Here is a 22,929-nt window from a genome sequence, read left to right as displayed (position 1 = left end):
GCTGTGTTCTTCCCTGCTTTAAAAAGTGCGTAGAAAAAGCTGTTGATCAATCAACTTCCATGTTTGTGAACCATGAAATAGCAGACTATGATGATTATGTGTTGCGCTCCGTTACAATCACTTCCCTCTGAGATGCAACACCATAGGATTACAGGGACAGACAGTACCCGATTGCCCTTCTCCAAGCTGTATCGAGGGGGGTAGGAAGTTAGTAGCTGCTCTCCTCTATATACAGCCCAAGAGAGTTGCTGAGGAGAACAGGCCAGGTGAGTAGGACCTTCAGTATGAAGGACAGATTGAATAGACACTTCAAGGGGGGACTGTAAAATGTCTATTCCAATGTATATAAGAGTACATGTTTTATATATTATGCCTGATATATCAGCTTCAGTTTATCAGCCTTAAAAAACATATTCAGGTATTTTGCAAAAGCTCTCCCTTGCTTAGGAACTGGACTGCAACAGTTAACAGAAGTTTGCGCCTGCTTTCGAGAATACATTCAAAATATAACAAGATAACACTGACTGTTTAAAAGAAGCAAGAAACATTGCAAGAACATAGCTACTTCCTCATATAGATGAGCCAGCTAAAGCCAATACGTTGTCACTATATGTATTTATATATTTGTGGTTGTTTTGTGGTTTCCATGCGCTAGTCTTATTGACGTATCGTAATCTTTAACGAAAATTGAAAAAAGTCTGGAAAAGAGGAAATAAAGACAGAAAGCATTTTGCTCTGAACTGAGTATCAGCGTAATCACTTCAGCGTGTGCACGCTATATTCAATTTGACCAGGGGCTGAAATAATAATGAACCTTGGCTGGTTCTGATCCAAACCAAAACAACTCCAACAGATGGCAGCACAAGGCTTCAAGCCCAGTCACAGGGAGCACCGACCTTCATAAATCAGTGTGCCAAAAGACATTGTCCTGTGTACATTGGGAGCTGTGCAACTGGTGCTAATCTGAACACGTGCATTACCACTTCTATTTCATCATGGACAGCAAGTTAGAAAGAGTAAATGTGAAATTCTGTTAGAAACTGGGCAAATCTGCCACAGAGCCGTTTGACATGATTCGGCAAGTTCTTCAACTTATTGCATGCTGCAATGAGTTGAAGATCCAGCTCAAAGGTTGCCATTTTGACAGCATTGCGGGGATCCAGCGTGAAGTGGCAGTGCAAGGGGACTATTTTGAAGGCAATAGTGTGTAAACATAGATAAATAAAATAAGTTCATAACTTTGCATTTATCAACATTATTTGCCACATGGTTGCCCAATATAACAGCACATTGAGGTCGGCTTGTAAGTTGGAGACATTCTGTAAAGACGTTATTCCACTGCATAGCTTGGTGTCATCCGTGAACACGGAAACTGTACTTTTAATCCCAGACCCTATATCATTTATAAAATATATGAAGATGTAAGGGACCAGAGTATGAATCATTAACCACTACTCTCTGAATACAGTCTTTTAGCCAGTTTTCTATCCATTTACAAAACCAATTTTTCCCAGCCTGTAGACTTCACCTTACACATTAGCCGTGTGTGGGGAAGTATGTCAAGCGCTTTGGCAAAATCTAAATATACTATGTCCATAGCCACCCCTCTTTCCAAGGTTTTGCTCACCTCCTAAAAAAGACACCTGTCTTTCATGAATCCATGCGGTCTATTGCTAGAAAAAATATTTTAAGAACTAATCTATGTGGTCTCTTATTAATCTCTTCCGTATCTTCCCAAAAATAGAAGTTAAACGAACAGGTCTATAGTTATTTGGTAAAGACTTTGATCCCTTTTATCATAAGCACCACATTGGTCTTATGCCAATCCTGTACGAAACATGCCAGAATAGAACTTGCTCCTGCTGGTTATTTTAATAAAAGGAAGATTATTTTTCATCATGGTGTGTGGCATTTATGTTGCCGATACAATTAATTGAGTAAAATTCTTAACTGCAGCCATTATCCCCTATATCCGTGCCCGATACATAAAAAAGTTTGAGAGTCTGGGCAGTAAGGGATCCTCTGCAGAGTATATTAGAACTAGAGGCATGGGCCACAGTTTACACTAACAACTGAAACCTCTGACCATCATCCAAAAAGGGATTAGTCACTCTTCTGACTCATTCACTTGTTTGTTTAAGGAATTCAGCTCTACAAACAATAGGCATTTACAATAGAGGAGCTAAACATATGTGAAAAATTATACACATAGATACATACAAATACATATACACAAAACACTCATATATCCCCTTTAATCCTATCACCAGTACTATACTTAAGGTAATGCAAAAGATTTTTTAAATATATAATGTACATTGAAATACTCACATTAATAGCTGAATTACGAATATCTAAGGCATACGTTTCTTCTCCTGGATGTACTTGCAAACGTAAGTATTTTATGATATCCTCATTTTTTATTCCCAAAACAGATAGGCCACGTAGAGCTTTTGCTTCATTTTTCAAAATATCTAAGATGCTTAAAAAATAAATAAAAAAAGGAAACAAAGTTTTCTAAAGCATCAGTGTTTAATCAATAGCATTATGCATCTTATGAATATTACCAACATCCCCATCAAACTAACACTAAATTGGGCTCCATTTACATCCTCGCATTCCCGGAACATGCAAAAATCCTATGTTGTGCTTGCAGTGCAATTAATGATTAACAGTACCCCAAATGCGGGAAACGAATACACGTTTTGTTGCAAGGCAAAACGCACAGGGAAAACAAAAACACACAAATCGGAATGTAAAAAAATGTTCCTTAAGTTACTTTCCCAGGTTTGTCACATTGCCCCATTGAAATCAATGTGCTGCACTATGCATGTCAAATAAGGGAGAAAAGGAAGGGAAAACTGCAGTAAAGAAAGCAGCAAGTGGCAAACTTGTTGTGTACAATGTTGATAAGATCTCCTCTGGTGGACAGATAACACAGGGCACAATACTAAGATGCAGAAACCAGAAAGAGCCAACTTGAATAGGCTGAACAGACGCAGAAAGTGGTCGCTGTAGACTGCAAGGAAGCAACCCACGGCTAGAGACAGCAGCCATCAGCCAGCATACAACAGCATGAAAACCACAGCCTAAGACAGCAGACCAAATACAATTTTTGGCTACATGTAAGAAAAGGAAAATATAAAAAACAATGATAAATGAATGCCAGAACATTAAAAAAATGTATGTATATGACCTCATGATTGTCTACATTAGTAAATGTTGACACAAATAAACATGATAAAACAATTTAAAAAATGCCATATAAAAGCAGAAATAATAAAATATGAATAAAACATATATGGGATATAAAAGGAAGTCTAAAGCCTTGCCAAGAAGATGGTACTACTGAAATGAAATAAATATCTTTATATAAGAAGTGGCAAAGAAAAAAAAATACACACATACTGTATATGGAGTAAAATGAAGGATGGCATGAAATCATATAGAAAAATAAACTGTATAGCAATCGTATATAAAAATATTAACCAGTCAACAACCGGCCCATAGCCGAATGATGGCTACAGGGCGGTTGCTTAACCCAGGGAGGGTGTACAGTGGCGTCCTCCCAGAATTCCGCTCTCGCGCGCACTCGAGAACATCCGTGACTGTTGGGCCCTGTGCATGAGCGGCCGTTTACCACACAATCGCTCTGACGGAGCAATTACTTGTAAACAAGTCATGACACCAGTTCCTCTCTCCCCTCTCTGTACCGATCGGTACAGTGGAGGGGAGAGATCGGTGGCAGCAGTGCTGTGGGCTAGATCTGTAGTGCCCACAGCGCTGCTCACTGACAATTAACCCTGCAATGCCCTGCCAATAACCAGCAATACTCTGCAATACCCAGCAATAAAAAAAACAAAGGATGATACGACACACTGAATATGAGTAGTAAACAAACTTATATAGTGTTGAATGGGAATGAACATAGAGTATAATTATTGATGAATACAATGGGCTGTTACAGTCAGTAATGTCCATGAAAAATAAGGTAAAATAATTAAAATAGTTAAAATAATTAAAAAGAAACTGTCCATAGGGGGCTGACAGTTCCGAGTAGAAATGTAAAAAGTGCTCTGACAAAGACAAATGGAAGAGGAACGGTGCCTTCTAAGTGCAGTAAAATGGTAAATTTTAATAAAATTTTAAAAATCAATACACTCAAAAAAGTGGTTCATATATGTGACCTAGGGGGGTATAAAAGGGCCTTATCTACTGCATGTTTCTTATGCTGCTACTTCCTGTTTCTTATGCTGCTATTGTAACAATCACGTGACCTAGGGGGTATAAAAGGACCTCCTCTAAAATGGGCGCCATAAAGCCTGAAGAAGGGACATGCATTTCCCGAACGTGAGCTCCTCCCCTCTACCCGGAAGTGACTCCTGGAAGTGATGCCGATCCCCGACAGCGATGGTGCCTAGTGTTTGAGCTCCACGACCACCGGAAACATTGTATCTAGCGGTGTCTCCAGGCCTGGGACCATCCACATCATCTATCCCTCTGCTGGATTTACAGCTGATGGCCCCTCCTCTCTGACAGCGACTAGCAGATGCTGAAATTATTACAATGCCCATCTATGAACCACTTTTGTGAGTATATTGATTTTTAAAATATTATTAAAATGTACTGTTTTACTGCACTTAAAAGGTGCCATTCCTCTCCCATTTGTCTTTTTCAGATGCCCTGCCAATACTCGGCCATACTCGGCGATACCCGGCCATACTCGGCGATACCCGGCCATACTCGGCGATACCCGGCCATACTCGGCGATACCCGGCCATACTGCAGCTACAGGCATCATCCAGATATCAGCTTTTTGAGCCAGCGATTTCCTACACCATGAGAATGATCATAGCAGCTGTTCTGCTGCTTGATCATTCTTACAGGAGGCGAGGGGACATCCCCCCCCCCCCCTCCCGCCGCCCTCCAGTGCTTCTACTGACTTCACCGCTATGATCGAAGCCAGAAACTTTATTTTAATTTTTTTATTTCAGGCCTCCCAGTCTAGAGGTGAGATGTGGGGTCTTATTGACCCTATTTCTCAATGTAAAGAGGACCTGTCATGCCATATTCCTATTACAAGGGATGTTTACATGTTTATGTGAGCAAAAAATTTATTTTTGGGGAAAAAAGTGTCGAACTAAAATAAAGTAATGCAAAAAGTGAATGCATACGCAAGTCCTGCCCACATATGAAAACGGTGTTCAAAGCACACACGTGAGGTATCGCTGTGAACGTTAAAGCGAGAGCAATAATTTTGGCCCTAGACTTCCTCAAACTCAAAACATGTAACCAGTAAAAAAATGTAACGCGTCGCCTATGAGGATTTTTAAGTAGCGAAGCTTGGCGCCATTCCACGAGTGTGTGCAATTTTGAAGGGTGACAGGTTAGGTATCTATTTACTCAACGTAACTTGGATTAACTTTTTTTTTTTTAACCACAAAACAGTTTTTTTTCCAAAAATAATGCGTATGAAAAATTGCTGTGCAAATACCATGCGAGATATAAAGTTGCAATGATCGCAATTGTATTCTCTAGGATCTTTGTTTAAAAAAATATATATATAATGTTTTGGGGTTCTGTGTAATTTTCTAGCAAATAAATGATGATTTTTACATGTAGGAGAGAAATGTCAGAATTGGCCTGGGTGCTCCAGAACGCCTGATGGTGCTCCCATCAGGGGCCTCTGTATGTGGCCATGCTGTGTAAAAGTCTCATACATGTGGTACTGCCATACTCTGAGTAATAGCACAATGTGTTTTGGGGTGTAATTTGTGGTATGCATATGCGGTGTGTGAGAAATAACCTGATATGACAATTATGTGAAAAAAAATCTTGATATTGCAAAGAATTGTGAGAGAAAATTACAACTTTAAAAAGCTCACCATGCCTCACTGGAATGTCTTCTTTCCAAAAAGGGGTATTTGTACTTTTCTGGCATGTAAGGGTCTCAAGAAATGACAGTCAGTACTTCAGGCGTGATCAATTTTCAGATATTAGCACCATAGCTTGTGGACTCCTTGAGGAAATTTGTTTGTGCACTCTCTACGGTTGAATGTTCCCTATGGAGAACCCGTCAGGAATACCTCAACTGTGATGTGCATATTACTGTACTCCTTCAAGTGATATTTCATTACTGTTTTGTTTTATATCTTTATTAAAATTATATTGATTTTAAATTTTATTAGTGTTTTTCCATTATCAAGTACCGGTATAGTCCAATCTATTATATGGCTGAATGGAACTACATATGGGGCTGGTGTGAGCGACTACCCGGTATTTCCATTTAAGCCCTTTTCCTTTAAAAACTACAATTTCTGGATGATGGTACTTTATACAATATTATAATGATATAGACCAGAGGCGACACTCATAATAAGTGTCAATGTTATATTGATTTAAACACATATTATATATAAAAATATAAAACATATGAATTTGTTATGACACTTAACATGAACCATTGGAAATAATTATAATTGAAAATAAATAGAAAATGGAATAAAAATAAAAAAAATGTAAAAACAATATATAAATACAGAATTCAAATCAGATGGAGTCAAAAGGAAAAAAAGAAAAAGAAAACCATAATGGAGAGATATATCCAATAGATATAGATATATATATTTAGAGAGAGAGAGAGACATCTATAATCTATATCTATTATAGTATATGAGTACACCCCTCACATTTTTGTAAATATTTGATTGCATCTCCATGTGACAACACTGAAGAAATTCCACTTTGCTACAATGTAAAGTATTGAGTGTACAGCTTGTATAACAGTGTAAATTTTCTGTCCCCTCATAATAACTCAACACATAGCCATTAATGTCAAAATCGCTGGCACCAAAAGTGAGTACACCTCTAAGTGAAAATGTCCAAACTGGGCCCAATTAGCCATTTTCCCTCCCTGGTGTCATATGACTGGTGAGTGTTACAAGGTCTCAGGTGTGAATAGGGAGCAGGTGTGTTAAATTTGTTGCTATTGCTCTCACTCTCTCATATTGGTCACTGGAAGTTCAACATGACACCTCATGGCAAAGAACTCTGAGGATATGGAAAAAAGAATTGTCGCTCTACATAAAGATGGCCTAGGCTATAAGAAGATTGTCAAGACCTTGCATCTGAGCTGCAGCACAGTAGCAAAGACCATACAGCGGTTTAACAGGGCAGGTTCCACACAGAACAGGCCTCGACATGGTTGACCAAAGAAGTTGAGTGCATGTGCTCAGCATCATATCCAGAGGTTGTCTTTGGGAAATAGACGTATGAGTTCTACCAGAATTGCTGCAGAGGTTGAATGGGGTGAGGGGTCAGCCTGTCAGTGCTCAGACCATACGCCTCACACTGCATCAAATTGGTCTGCATGGCTGTTGTCCCAGAAGGAAGCCTCTTCTAAAGATGATGCACAAGTAAGCCGCAAATAGTTTGCTGAAGACAAGCAGACTAAGGACATGGGTTACTGGAACCATGTCCCGTGGTCAGATGAGACCAAGATAAACCTTTTTGGTTCAGATGGTGTCAAGAGTGTGTGGGCAGCAACCAGGGGAGGAGTACAAAGACAAGTGTGTCGTCTTGCCTACAGTCAAACATGGTGGTGGGAGTGTCATGGTCTGGGGCTGCATGAGTGCTGCCGGAACTGGAGAGCTACAGTTCGTTGAGTGAACCATGAATGCCAACATGTACTGTGACATACTGAAGCAGAGCATGATCCCCTCCCTTCAGAGACTGGGCTAGTGCAGTATTCCAACATGATAAGGACCCCAAACACACCACCATGACGACCACTGCATTGCTAAAGAAGCTGAGGGTAAAGGTGATGGACTGGCCAAGCATGTCTCCAGACCTAAACGCTATTGAGCATCTGTGGGGCAGCCTCAAATGGAAAGTGGAGGAGAGTAAGGTCTCTAACATCCATCAGCTTTGTGATGTCATTATGGAGGAGCGGAAGAGGACTCCAGTGGCAACCTGTGAAGCTCTGGTGAACGCTATGCCCAAGAGAGTTAAAGCGGAGCTCCACCCTAAAGTGGAACTTCCGCTCATTGGAACCCCCCCTCCGGCGCCACAATTGGCACCTTTCAGGGGGAGGGGGTGCAGATACCTGTACAGTACAGGTATTTGCACCCACTTCCGGCATAGATATCCGCAGAATCTGCGGACATTTACGGCACTTCCTGCGGGTCCCCCGCTGTCTGCTGGGAAACACACGGATCCCAGAGACAGCGGGAACCATCCTTATTGCGCAGCGCGACTCGCGCATGCGCAGTAGGGAACTGGGTAGTGAAGCCTCAAGGCTCCACTTCCCGATTCCTATACCCAAGATGCCGGCGGCAGCACCCGAGAGACGATCGAGAGATCGGCTTCGGGTGCCGACATCGCGGGCGCGCTGGGTGGGTAAGTGTCCTTATTTTAAAACTCAGCAGTTGCAGTATTTGTAGCTGCTGACTTTTAAAAAAAAAAAAACAACGGAACTCCCGCTTTAAGGCAGTGCTGGAAAATAACCATGGCGACACAAAATATTGACACTTTGGGCCCAATTTGGAAATTTTCCCATAGTGGTGTACTCACTTTTGTTGGCAGTGGTTTAGACATTAATGGCTGTGTGTTGAGTTATTTTAAGGGGACAGCAAATGTACCCTGCTATACACAAGCTTTACACACACTACTTTACATAGCAACGTGTAATTTCTTCAGTGTTGTCACATGAAAAGTTATAATAAAATATTTACAAAAATGTGACCAGTGTACTCACTTTTGTGAGATACTGTATATGATTTCAGTATATGTCTTGTCCTCTATCAAACGACATTATGTACTTCTAGATCCTCAATCCACTGGGTAACAAGGACCCAAAATGGTAAATCCAGTACACTTCTATTTTGCATAAAAGAGAACCTTTCATCATTATCAGCAAGGGTACCATTTGGGAATGGCTTCAATTGACATTACCTCCAGGCATCTAAAGTTTTTCTTGTGCGCCTGAAGGAAGTGGCAAGGAACAAAGTGCTTGTCGCAATCCTTGTGTGTGAATCTACGGTGCTCCCCTATGCGCTAACACAAGGTGCGTATAGTTGGTCCCACATAAAGAAAGCCACAGGGGCACTTTAGAATATAAAATGACAAACTCAGAGCATGTGATGAATTGTTTTATGTGGGTTATGTTACCTTTAAGATCACTTATTTCAACTGTCGACGGGGATGAGTTGGCGTGTGAGATATCCTCTTTTCCTACATTGATATTTTCCAACTCTGTTGTCGAATTAGGATCTGACGTCATATTAGGGTTTGTTTGTCACCGTTAGTTTATTGGAGCAAGGATATTTTTCAATGTACATGACCTCCTAAATGTAACCTGAGGGGCCAGAGGTAATACAAGGGCCAATCTCTGATCTAGTTTTAGGATTCCATAATGACTTAAATTTGTCATTAAACACGTTGGTAAATCTTATTGCAGTGGCATCTGACTGATTGTTCCCATCTTTCTTAACTTCATTCTCCATATGGAGAATAAAGTTAAGAAAGATGGGAACAATCAGTCAGATGCCACTGCAATAAGATTTACCAACGTGTTTAATGACAAATTTAAGTCATTGGGAATTTAAGTTATCGTCAAATGCTTCCTTAACCAATGCAAGAGGGTATCCTTTATCTTCAAATTTTTTGGACATTATGGCGCCCTGTGTAACATACGCCTCTGTTTTGGTACAATTTCTGCATAACCTATTGAATTGTCCACTAGGAATATTCTGAATCCAAGCTGGGTAGTGGCAGCTAGAATGATGGAAATAAGAATTACTACAGGTGGGTTTGGTATGGTTTTTACTGATGATGGCTTCTCCTTCATGTGACAGAACCAAGTCCAAAAAGACTATTTCACCAGGATCAATCACATGAGTGAAGGACAAACCCAAAGGATTCGCATTACAGTGGTCCACAAAGGAGGAAAACACAAGTTCGCCATCCAAGATGAGAAGAATGTCATCAATGTATCAACCATAGAACACGATGTGTTCGGCGAAAGGGTTGTTGTGCCCCCTCCACCCAGTTGCCCAATGTAAGGCTGGCATAGCATTGGCCGACATTCCCCCCCATGGCCGTGCCTCTGATTTGCAAGAAAAATTGGTCCAAAAACTAAAAATAATAATGTCCTAAAAAAAAACTCTGTGCTGTCAACTAGAAAGATAGCCTGTTCAGAATTGATATCACCTGTTTATGCAGCCAACCCTACATGATGAGGAATTGACGTGTAAAGAGTGGAGACGTCTAATGATGCCCACATATAGCCCTCAACCCATGAATTCTGTTTGAGAACTTCCAGTACATGACTGAAGTCTCTTATCCAAAATGGACGCTGACTTACAATGGGTTGGAGAAAATAATCGATGTATATTGACAAGCCGCTAGTGAAACTATTGGTGCCGACAGCTATAGGTCTGCTTGGGAGATTAGTTGGACCTTAGGAAGGACCTTATCATCCAGCACACCTCCCCACCAAGCACCTTCAACTAGGCTTTTTAGATCTGCCAAAAAACCTGGAAATGTATCAGAAGTCTTTTTCATATAGGTGTTGGTATCAATTAATAAAACGACACACTTCCTGGAGGTAGTCAACCCTATTTTAACCACTTCAGTCCCAGTAGGATGTGCCCCCTTAATGACCAGGCCATTTTTTGCACTATAGCATTGCGTCGCTTTAACCGACAATTGCGCAGTTGTGCAACTCTGTACTTAAATAAAATTCATGTCCTTTTTTTCTGCACAAATAGACCATTCTTATGGTGGTATTTGATCACCTCTGTGGTTTTTATTTTTTGCGCTATAAACAAAAAAAAAAACAAAAAAAAAAAAGATAATTTAGTTTTATTTTTTGCTATAATAAATATTCCCCCCCCCCCAAAAAAAGAATAATAATTTCTTCCTCAGTTTAGGCCGATATGTATTCTTCAAATTTTTGGTAAAAAAATAAAAATAATCACAATAAGCATATATTGACTGGGTTGCGCAAAAGTTGTAGCGTCTATAAAATAGGGGATAGATTTATGGCATTTTGACACTTTTTATACAGTGATCAGAGCTACAAATAGCCACTGATTACTGTATAAATGTCATTGGCAGGGAAGGGGTTAACGCTAGGGGGCAATCAAGGGGTTAAACGTGTGCCCTAGGGAGTGGATTCTAACTGTTGGGGGGCTGGGACTGCCTGGAGGAGGAGACCGATCGCTGTTCATACTTTATATGAACAGGAGATCTGTCTCCGCTCTCCTGACAGAACGGAGATCTGTCTGTTTACATTGACAGAACTCTATACTGTCTTTCACTCAGGAGCGACCGCGGCAGACATGACCACCAGGCACGCGCATCGGCTCCGTCGCCACGTGCATGCCCCCTAGTAGTCGTAAAGCGGCCGAAGTACAGCTACGGCAATTTGCCCAGGGGAGCCAACCTGCCGCAGTATTACTGCGGCAGCTGGTCCTCTAGTGGTTAATATAGATTACGTGTATAGAGTTTAAATTAATATAACATTGACACAGGATTTTAGGTCTGCATGTGTGTAGATGTATAGATTATATACCGTATTTATCGGCGTATAATACATGTCGGCATGATCCCGCGAACAGTCGTAGCTATACGTCGGCTTGCAGGAGCGGGATGAATGAATGAAATACTTGTATAGCGCACAATGCGAACTGAATCGCCTCTAGGTGCTGTGGCGAGCTTTGATCATCTGCTAAAAGAGGAAGGTCTTGAGTTTTTTCCTAAAAGCCAGGTGATTTTCTTCCAGGCGGATGTTGATTGGTAGAGCATTCCATAGCCGAGGCCCTTGGACAGCGAATCTCCGATCCCCCTTGGATTTATACCGGGCTTTGGGCACGAGGAGGAGGTTTTTGTTGGCTGATCGAAGACTGCGGTTTGGTGTGTAATGATTTATTTTCTCCATTAGGTATTGCGGAGCTTCTCTATGCATGCATTTGTGGGTGAGGCAAAGGGTCTTGAACGTGATCTGATTTTTTACGGTTAGCCAATGTAAGCTCCTCAGTGAAGGAGAGATGGATTCCCAGGGTTTTTTTCCTGTTATCAGCCTTGCCGTCGTGTTTTGGATCAGTTGTAATCGCGCAAGTTGATATTGTGGTAATCCTATGTAAAGCGAGTTTGCGTAGTCCAGTCATGAATTAATGATTGTTCCAACTACCACTGCTTTGTCATTCTTTGGGATAAAAGGGATGAGTCTGCGAAGCATGCGTAGCAGATGGTGAGATCCACTGACTACAGATCCTATTTGCGCATTCATTGACATTTGTGCATCTAAAATAACCCCGAGACTCTTCGCTTTGGTCTTTGGGGAGATAGTCTGCCCAAAGACAGTTGGTGGAGACCAGGAGGTTTTGGTTGCGGGCTTATGATTTGGGTGTAAGATAAGAAGCTCTGTCTTTGATTCGTTCAGCTGGAGGGAGTTAGTGGTCATCCAGTCCTCTATTGATTTGAGGCAGTTTTCAAGTTGTTGTTGGTGATCTTTTTTTCCATTGATCCAGAAATAAAGTTGTGTGTCGTCAGCGTAAGAGTGGAAGCAGAGATCTGAGCATCTGATGAATAGCAGGGATAGCAGGTGCACATGCGCCCGCTGCACAGCGGCGGTGCAGATGCTCGTGGCCGACAGTCGCGATGAGCACTGGCCACGAGCGATCGTGAGCACGAGGGACAGAACACGGAAGTGTGTGTGTAAACACACAAATCCATGTTTTGTTCTGAGAGGAATGACGGATCGTGTGTTCCTATTAGCTTGGAACCATGATCTGTCGCTTCCTCTAGTTAGTTAGTCCACTCCCCCTTCAGTTAGAATAACCTCCTAGGGAACACAGTTAAACCCTTGACCACCCCCTAGTGTTAACCCCTTCACCGCCAGTGACATTTTTAGAGTAATCAATGCATTTTTATAGCACAGATGGCTGTATAAATGCCAATGGTCCCAAAAATGTGTCAAAATTGTCCGATGTGTCTGCCATAATGTCGCAGCCATGATAAAAATCGCAGATCACTGCCATTACTAGTAAAAAAAATGCTATAAATCTATCACCATTTTTTTGTAGACGCTATAACTTTTGCGCAAACCAATCCGTATATGCTTATTGCGATTTTTTTACCAAAAATATGTAGAAGAATACATAATTGGCCTAAACTGAGAAAAAAAATACAGCTTTTTTTTAAAGGGGATATTACAGCAAAAAGTACAAAATATTGTTTTTATTTCAAAATTGACACTTTTTCTTTTGTTTATAGCACAAAAAATAAAAACTGCAGAGGCGATCAAATACCAACAAAAGAAAGCTTTATTTGTGGAAAAAAAAAAAAAAGGACGTCTCTTTTGCTTGGGTGCAACGTCGCATGACCACGCAATTGTCAGTTAAAGAAACGCAGTGCCATATTGCAAAAAAAAGGGCTTGGTCATCCAAATCTTCCAGGGCTGAAGTTGTATGCAACATAAAGCTGGCCATACACCTATAAATTATCTGCAGATTTTCTATGGTTAGATGTAAAAAGTGGGAGATTCCTCCATCCACACAGTTTAGCGAACATGGAGAAATCTGTTGTACATTTTCCACCCAACCATAGAAAATCTGCAGATGTATAGATATAGATATAGGTGCTTGGCCAACTTAAGTAAACAGAACAAACATCTGAATCAAATCAATAATTGGTGTGACTACCCTTTGGCTTCAAATCACCATCAATTCTTAGCCCTTGTACACACGGTCGGACATTCTGACAACCAAATCCGTTGGATTTTGTCCAACGGATTTTGTCCGAAACTGTTGCATACACACGGTCGGACAAAGTTGTCGGAAAATCCGATTGTACATAACGTGATGACGTTATTTCGTTACGACGGGACTACGTTCAGGCTAGTAGCCAAAAGCTTTGGTCTAGGAATTTGATCTGAGCATGCGTGGCACTTTGTCCGTCGGAGTAGGCTACACATGATCGGAGTATGTCCGATCGGAGCATTTTGTAGAAAAATTTTACGGACAAGTTGGAAAACTTGGTCCGTCGGATACTCCGAAGGAAACAGTCCGATGGAGACCACACACAGTCGGATTATCCAACAAAAAGGTCCGATAGGACACATTCCGTCTGAATCTCCGATCGTGTGTACAAGGGCTTACACTTGCACAAAGTCAATGATTTTGTAGGATTAGAGTCAGCTGTATGATTAACCAATTATAACAAGCAGGTGGTAATGATCATCAATTTCATATGTAGGTTGAAATACAGTCATTAACTCAAACAGAAGCAGCTGAAACAGGCTTAAAACTGGATGAGGAACAAACAAGTTCTGCTACTAAAGGTGAGGTTGTGGAAGATCGTTTCAGGTCACAGGCATGGCAATATTGATCACAAGGTCATACTGTTTGAGTAACATCTCTCCCAAGCAAAGATTTCAATGCAGACTAGGGATTCAAGATGTGCTGTTCAAGCAAGTTTGAAGAAGCACAAAGAAACTGGCATGGTGAAGACAGTAGACAAAGTGTTCAGCCATGGAAACTTAATGCAGGCAGATGAAAGGCCCATTATTACTCAACTATGCACGAAAACCTAGGAACTGAGGTGCAAGAGAAAAAAAAAATGGCAGTATGTGCTCTGGACCGATGAGTCAAAATATGACATATTTGGATGTAGCAGGAGGCAGTTTGTTCGCCAAAAAGGCTGGGCAGCTGTAAAATAATGTGTCTGCAGGCAACAGCAAAGCATGGTGAAGGTTCCTTGCAAGTTTAGGGCTGCATTTCTGCAAATGGAGTTGGAGATTTGGTTAGGATCAATGATGTCCTCAATGCTGCAAAATACAGGCAGATAGTTCTTTATCGTGCCAAACCATCAGGGAGGCATGTAATTGGCCCCAAATTTATTTTGCAGCAAGACAACAACCTTAAACATACAGCAATGTCACTAAGAACTAGCTTCAACGTAAAGAATGAGTAGTTCTGGAAGTGATGTTTGGCCCACACAGAGTCCTGATCTCAACATCATATTCCCTTTAGAAAATAAAAAAGTTCCTGGATGGCAGCACGTCAGACAAATGGCATCTTTATTGGTCAATAAAATCCAAATGCAGTCGCATATCAAATATGGAAAAACAGGATAAAAATTTACGCGTTTAATGCCTTGTTCTGGTGCTTATTCTTAGCTATGAATAAGCGCCAGAACAAGGCGTGAAACGTGTTCGTTTTTTATCCTGTTTTCCCATATTTGATATGTGACTGCATTTGGATTTTATCAACTAATAAAGATGCCATTTCTCTGACGTGCGGCCATCCAGGAACTCCTTTTTATTTTCTACACTAAGCAGAGCCAGCACCTGAGTGTCTCATTAGGGATATACGTTGGTGGTGTGTCTGAAAGGCTGGAGCAGTAATCCCTTTTCATCATATTCCCTTTCTGGGAATACATGGAGACAGAAGGATTTAAGGCAGCCTATATACACAGAAGATCTGTGGTTGGATTTCTTTTCTGTTACACTTTCCATTTTGATAATAGATAAAAATAAACTATTAAAATTTTTTAACATTCTAAATGAAACACTTCAGCCCCGGAAGGATTTACCCCCTTTCTGACCAAGCCTTTTTTTGCAATACAGCACTACAGTAGGTGACCGCGATATTATGTCAATCTCGACACCCTGCGAGCCCTGTCGCAGGAGCCAGCTCGCATCGGGAAAGGAAAAATGTTTATTTTCCTTTCCCGATAAGCAACAAGCATCGCTGGCCGGGTTCACACTGGTGAGGGGATCCGATTCCCACCAATACCAGGCACTGTATTTGGTATAAATCCTGAGGGAGAACTCCATGCCAAATTTAAAAAAACAAAACAAAAAACAGCATGGGTTCCCCCTTCGGAGGCATACCAGGCCCTTAGGTCCGGTTGGGGTTTTAAGGGGAATCCCCTACGCCGAAAAAACGCCATGGGGCCCCCCAAAATCCATACCAGACCCCTATCCGAGCACGCTGCCCAGCCGGTCAGGAAAGGGGGTGGGGACGAGCGAGCACCCCCCTCCTGAGCCACACCAGGCCACGTGCCTTCAACATGGGGGGGTGCCCTGCGGCCCCCCCCCACCCCAAAGCACCTTGTCCCCATGTTGAGGAGGACAAGGGCCTCTTCCCGACAACCCTGGCCATTGGTTGTCGGGGTCTGCGGGTGGGGGGCTTATCGGAATCCGGGAGCCCCCTTTAAGAAGGGCCGCCCACTATGTGAATGAGTATTGGGGTACCATGTACCCCTACCCATTCACCTGGTGAAAAAAAAAGTAAATAAAACACAACACACAAGGGTTAAAAATAGTTTATTGCACAGCTCCGGTGGTCTTCCGTCTTGGGGGGTCTTGTCCTCTTCCGGTTCTTGCTGGGCCTCCACTTGGTGTGTGAGGAGGAGAACCCGGTAACATCTTGTTACCGCAGTTTGTTTACATTTTAGTGATCTGCTGTGAAACGATCACAGCCAATCACGTGGGTAACCAGCTGGCCAATGGGTGTTTACCAGCATCTGTGACGAGCAGTGTTCCGGGAACACGCCGACACCGTCGCACGCACGCGCCGTGCACAGTGGGGGTGTGACCATCTGTGATCGGCCATGACTTCATCACGGCCGATCACATGGTAAACAGTCATACCCAATGGCTGTTCACCCCCTTCGGTGGCGGGTGGTGTCATCGTGACACGCCACCAAAGAAACAGGGATGCGCACGCACGATCACACGCTTTCCCTGTTTAAACGGGAGGATGTCATATGACGCCCTCCCGCCACAATAGGTGTACCGCCTGGCTGTCATTTGACGGTCGGGAAGTAGTTAAAGAGTAACTTCACTTTTGTTGAGATAAAAAGCATTCTCCTCTGGGTGATCCATGAACATTGCAAGGGTTTTAACAAACTTTGTTGCAGATTCCGACCTTTAGTTATTCTGAAGGAATAGCTGTTTCTTTGTGTTCATGTGCATAGTGAATCTTTATGGGAGTGGTTTTATAATTACCAGTCAGCTGCTGCACCTGTAAGGGCACTAATAAGGCAAGCTGCAGGGTCTGCATCCCTTTAGACGTGATTTCCCTTTGAGCATACCTCATGAAAAATGAAATTTTTGTTGCAGGGATGCTTAAAATCTGAAATGTATATTACCGCAGACTTCTGAGAAAGTCAGTAAGCCAATCACACAAGCAAGAAATTAACAGAATGTGTACAGAACTCCTCCAGGTAGCAATTACAGCCTCAAGTTTTTTTGGTTATGACACGACAAGCTTTGCACCCCTGGACTGGGTTTTTTTTTCTGCCATTTTTATTTGAAAATCTTTTCCAACATTTTCAGGTCTCTCTAGAAATGTTCAATAGGGTTCAAGTCAGGGCTCAGGCTGGGCTGCTCTAAGACATTCACAGAGTTGTCCCTTAGCCACTCTTGTGTTGTCTTGGCTATGTGCTTAGGAGAATTGTCATGTTGGAAGGGGAACCTTCATTACAGTTTTAGGTCCTGAGCACCATGGAACAGGTTTTCATTGAGGATCTCTCTGTAGTTTGCTCCATTCAGCTTTCCCTCAACCCTGACCAGTCACCCAGTTTCCGCTGTTGAATAATACCCCCACAGCATGATGATGCTGCCACCACCATACTTCAGTGTTGGGATGTATTGGGCAAGTGATGAGCAGTGACCTGGTTTCCTCTAAACAGAACGTTTAGCACTGAGGTCAAACAGTTCAATCTTGGTTTCTTCAGACCAGAGAACCCTGTTCCTCACAGTCAGAATCCTTTAGGTGCTTTTTTGAAAACTGAGTGGGTTTACATGCTTTCTGCACTGAGGGGAGTCCAACTACTCTGCTATAGAGCCTAGAAAGGTGGAGGACTGCAGCGATGGTGGTCCTTCTGGAAACATGTCCCATCTCTACAAAGGATCTCTGGGACCCAGTCAGAATGGTCACCTCTATAACTAAGGTCCTTCTCCCCCGATTGCTCAGTTTGGCTGTGCAACCAGTTCTTGGAAGTGTCATGGTTGTGTCAAACTTAGGCCACTGTGCTCTTGGGAACCTTCAGTGCAGTAAAAATGTTATTTGTAGCTTTTCTGAGATTTGTGTCTTGCTATAATCCGGTCTCTAAGCTCTGCAGGCAGTTCCTTTGACCTCATGGATTTTGCTCTGATACAGTATGCATTGTCAGCTGTGAGGGCTTTTTTTTTATTTTTATTTTTTTAGAGAGGTGTGTGCTTTTCCAAGACATGTCCAATCAGTTTAATTCACCACTGGTAGGCACCTCCGATCAAGGCGTAAAAACATCTCATCAATAATCAAGAGAAATGGGAGGCACCTGATCTAATTTTCAAGTGTTGTTGCAAAGGGTCTAAATCCTTATGCCAATGTGATATTTCAGTTTTTCTAGTTTAATAAATTCACAGACATTTCTAAAATTCTGTTTTCATTTTGTCACTTACAAGCACTCACATTTTAACGTGCGCTGAAATCTGTGCACATAGATTTACAGCTTGCTAGGGTACAATCACATTGCCCCCTTAGGAATCCAATATATTAGCAACACTAATTACAGGGGATCGCTTCCTACTTATCATGATGACATTACAGACTCCGCACCAACGAGTTTCGTCACCAGTCACCCGACTTGCTCACAGAGATTGATATTGTGGTAATATTGAAGTATATTGAGATTACATACAATAGAGGGTTCCTCATTATTTCTTTATCTTCCGTAGTCCATTGTAAAGAGTAGCACGTGATTGCCTATATACTATCTAAATAGTATTTTAGATTAATTTTTTATTATAAATCTAAGTGCTGTGCATATTTATAATAAGAGCTCATAACGGATCTACATAAAATCACCGTCCATTCACAGTCAGTATTTCTAGTTTGCACACTGGGACATGTCCTGTGCAGCAAAAATTTAACTCTTACTTGTCTAAAACCAATTAAGAGAAAACCAAAGAATATTTACCTGAATGAATTATGAACATCTAGGTCAATCTGAAGGCCATTTATATAGAGACTCGCATCCCCAGGCTGGATCCCATATGTGTCAGCTAGATGCTGTCAAAAGAAAAACAAAGCCTTAAAACACAGCAGTGGGAATACACCAAGAATGGAGCAGCTGTGCATGGCAACCAGCTTCTACCTTTCATTTTCAATGCTTAAAGTGGAACTAAACTCTTATACTGGTATAATCTTTTTCCAGACTATTTCTAGCTGGCAGTGGGAGGTGGGGCACCATCATCCTGCACATCAGCACAAGAGTCAGTACTTCTGCCACCGCCAGAGGGTGTCAGGAATGCACACTCAGCTGTGCATGTGCAGCTCAGTGTACATTCAACAGAAGACTGCGAGCAGGCAGGTAAGTGTGTATTACTGGAGAAGAAACAGTGTCTCTTCTGCAATAAAGAGCTGCCTGCTCGCAGTCTTTCACAAAATAGGTTTAGTTTTGCTTTACTTGAACAAGCTGAAGTTGTAAGCCGAATGGTTACTATGCACAGCTGTTTTCTGTGCAGATTCTGTGAGCTCCAGTTCCCGCCAGTGTATCAATATAATTTAGTACATAGCACTAAAACACACGTAAAAGGGTGACACAAAAGCAAGAGAAGTAAATATAGCCACAAAGTTACAACACCCATAAGACTAATGCTTACAACAGGATGCCATCAATACAAAAGTGGAAAACAACAACTACATCCAGCTCTTAAAAAAAAACAAAAACAAAAAACAAAACACCTTTTAGCACATTCAGTAATATAGGCTATTTTACACACAAAAACAGATTGTCATTAATAATTAGAAAAATAAAACCCCAAAAGAGAATGCCCAAAGATAAAAAAAAAAGGTAATAATGCAAAACAAAACACATTAAGGCCCAGAGAAAAAGCTTTTGTTAACTTTCATTTGCAAACAGTCTAATGTGACACACAATGTAATGAAAATTTAACAAACTATTTTTTTCAGATGACCTTTCTTGCAATGCCCTGATTTCATAGGCTACCTAGCAGCTGGGATGCTATTTTGACTAAACCCAATCATCATAATATTTTCTGCTTTTAACACCTTTGTCATCGCTCTCCCTTCATTACGCTTTGGTGCTCGACTTTCATTATCTCAAATGGGAATGATTCCGTTCTGCACAGCTGGAGCCACCATTCCCTGCTGCTAGATGGATGTTCTATAGGCACTACTTCGCCAATGCCAATTTAATGCCTGCATATACTCAGGCTTAAAAACTTTTAGTGCTATTCACTTGGGGGAGCTGAATATAAAAAAATGACAACACAACTCATAAGGGCTTCTGTCCAGCTTGTATCCTTTTAATTATCTACTCATTGCACTTATTTTCACATTTTCAGGCTTCCAGCAAGTTAAATGCATGTAATATTGAATATTTGTGCTGCTAAGAGAGATGGAATGTGCATATAATGTCAAACTGGCATCTGGGGTTTTAACTACCAGTTATACACAAATGAAACACATATCTCATGTGAACTTAAAATTTACAAAAACCAAATATTTTAAAATGAATAAGATACCTGGATATATTTTAGCAAGTGACTTTGGAGAGCAAAGACAGTAATTCTTTTCTGAAAACATGCACTCTATATAGGCTCTCTAGTACCAACTGGAAGGTACACAAGGTCAGCAACGATAAACATATATGCTGCTGAATTGGAAATAATAGTCATACTGTGTGCTATGTAAAATATTCCCCCAGCATTACACTACCACCAGTGTGTGAGCATATTGTAGAAGACAGATATTTATATAACACCAGGTAATATTTTTCCAGCTTCAAGTTGTCCAGTTTTAGTGATCATTTGCTGACGTAAGCCACATTTCCCGTTCTATGCTGACACAAGTGGAACCCAAAATCATCTTACTTACTGCAGACCACTTCCCTAAATGCTTGACCTGTGTGTCCATTGATGCCCATTTGCACACCATAATTGTTAAAAGTGGTTATTTGAGCAGCTTTGAACTACTTATTGGCTTGAATAAGTTTATCCATTTTGCTCAGGGTTTACATGTTCACAAAACTGAAGCGCACATTTTATTTTGCATCATTCTCAGTCAAAAACTAGAAGCTGTAGAGCTTGAAGATTTCATGAGGTAAGCAGGTTGCAAGATTCTGCAACTGCCACATCTGACAATCACACAATGAAAGTTGATAAGATTACACATATTTTTATTAAAGTAGTACTAAAGCCACAATCTTGACAACAAAAACCATCTGTATAGATTATTTTACCGCAGGAGAAAAAACACAATTTTTTCCCCACACAGCTCAAAATCAATTTTTTCGGCTTACTGTGTTTTTAGCCACATTCTCCAGGTTTCACCATTTCCCCAAATATTCGGGTGAGGAAGCATGCACTCCTAATTTCACCAGTTACAATTCTCTGAACTACATGTCCCATCATTCTATGCACCAGTGTGCACGCATTGCCCTGCATTCATAAAATTTCCCAGATGTGAAAACGTTTCTAGTCCCAGCATGAACAGGCTGCTCGGACTACACACACAAGGCATGCTATTTGCTCCTTATTCAGGGAAAGTGATATTTGGCAGTGGCTTCCAAGGCAGATCCTCAGAAAATGGCATCAATCACTTCCCTTGGAAAAGGAACAGAGGAGTGCCTTCTCCTCTTGTGTGTTCTCCTCTTGGGCTGCCTGTGCATGTTGTATCATAACATCACAGTGTAGTCAAATTCCAGGAGCATGGACAAAAAGGTGGTTAGTGAGATAAAGGAGTCAGCCTGAAACAGTAAAGCATGGCCAGCGCAAAGAATACCCTTTGAATGGTGATAGAAATGCCAACTTTAAGACCTCTTTCACACTGAAGGTGCCTTTCAGGCATTTTTGCGCTAAAAATAGCGCCTGAAAAGCGCCTCTCAAGCCTCCCCAGTTTAAAAGCCCAAGTGCTTCCACACTGGGGCAGTGCACTTGCAGGACCAAAAGTCCTGCAAGCAGCATCTTTGGGTCGGTGTGGGAGCGGTGTATACACTACTCCTAAACCGCCTCTGTCACGGAAATCAATGGGAAGTGCTGCTGAAGCACCTGCAAAGTGCTTTGGCAGCGGCGCATTGCGGGGGGTTTTAACCTTTTTCTCAGCTGCTCTTATATATTAAGGGGCAAAAACCATTGGAAGTCTTCATCTCAAAAACAGAAAAAAAAAAAAAAAAAGAAAAGGCATTATCATAGATACCAGACATTTCCTCCCCCTTCCTGCCCAGACCATTTTTCAGTCTTTAGTGCTCTCACACTTTTAATGATAATTACTCAGTCATGCAACATTAACTCCAAATGACATTTTTATGTTTTTTTTTTTTTTTTTAAAGACAGATCAAGCTTTCTTTTGGTCGGTATTTAATCACCACTGGGGTTTTTTGTTTGTTCTTTTTGTTTACAATTTCTCTTTTTATGGAGTTTAAACATACAAAAAAAAAAAAAAAAAAAAGATATATATATTTATATTTATTACTTGTAGTATTTGGATATTCAAATATCTTAATAAAACAAACAGTACATTAAAAATAGTCCATCTTACTATAGTTTCCCTCTCCCTGTAGATATAATGTATTAAGGTATTCCTTATACTGTTCTCTCAACTATTATTGAACCTGCAGCTCTGTAAAAAAAAAAAAAAATACTAAATGACAGGACAAGCACACATCTTTCACACACATTCAACAAAACAAACAAAAAGGAAGATGAGGGTTCCTTTCTTTCATTTACTTATAGATACAGGGGGTGTGGTTTACGAAAGGCAAATCCACTTTGCACTACAAGTGCACTTGGAAGTGCAGTCGATGTAAATCTGAGGAGAGACATGCAAGGAAAATAAAAAACAGCATTATAGCTTGCATGATAAAATCAGCAGAGCTTACCTTTCTTTTGCCACTTTCTGGCTATTACTG

At 41.2% G+C, this 22,929-nt stretch overlaps 1 protein-coding gene across 3 annotated transcripts in view; it reads right to left on the bottom strand.

Annotated features, from left to right (window-relative positions):
- Window positions 1–22,929, bottom strand: part of UGGT2 (UDP-glucose glycoprotein glucosyltransferase 2) — a 672,069-nt gene that overhangs the window by 490,788 nt on the left and 158,352 nt on the right. For all 3 annotated transcript variants that reach the window (XM_077483028.1, XM_077483030.1, XM_077483029.1), the window contains exons 11-12: window positions 18,976–19,067; window positions 2,332–2,482 (exon numbers count right to left, since the gene is read on the bottom strand). In XM_077483028.1, the coding sequence (XP_077339154.1) occupies window positions 2,332–2,482; window positions 18,976–19,067 (243 nt within the window). The remainder of the gene's footprint in view (window positions 1–2,331; window positions 2,483–18,975; window positions 19,068–22,929) is intronic.

Source organism: Lithobates pipiens, unplaced genomic scaffold (genome assembly GCF_037356315.1).
Source record: "Lithobates pipiens isolate NorthernLeopardFrog02 unplaced genomic scaffold, aLitPip1_a1.2 Scaffold_16, whole genome shotgun sequence".
In the NCBI taxonomy this organism is placed as follows: domain Eukaryota; kingdom Metazoa; phylum Chordata; class Amphibia; order Anura; family Ranidae; genus Lithobates; species Lithobates pipiens.
The sequence above is the reverse complement of the archived record's forward strand: the minus strand, read 5'-3'. Positions and strand labels throughout refer to the sequence as shown.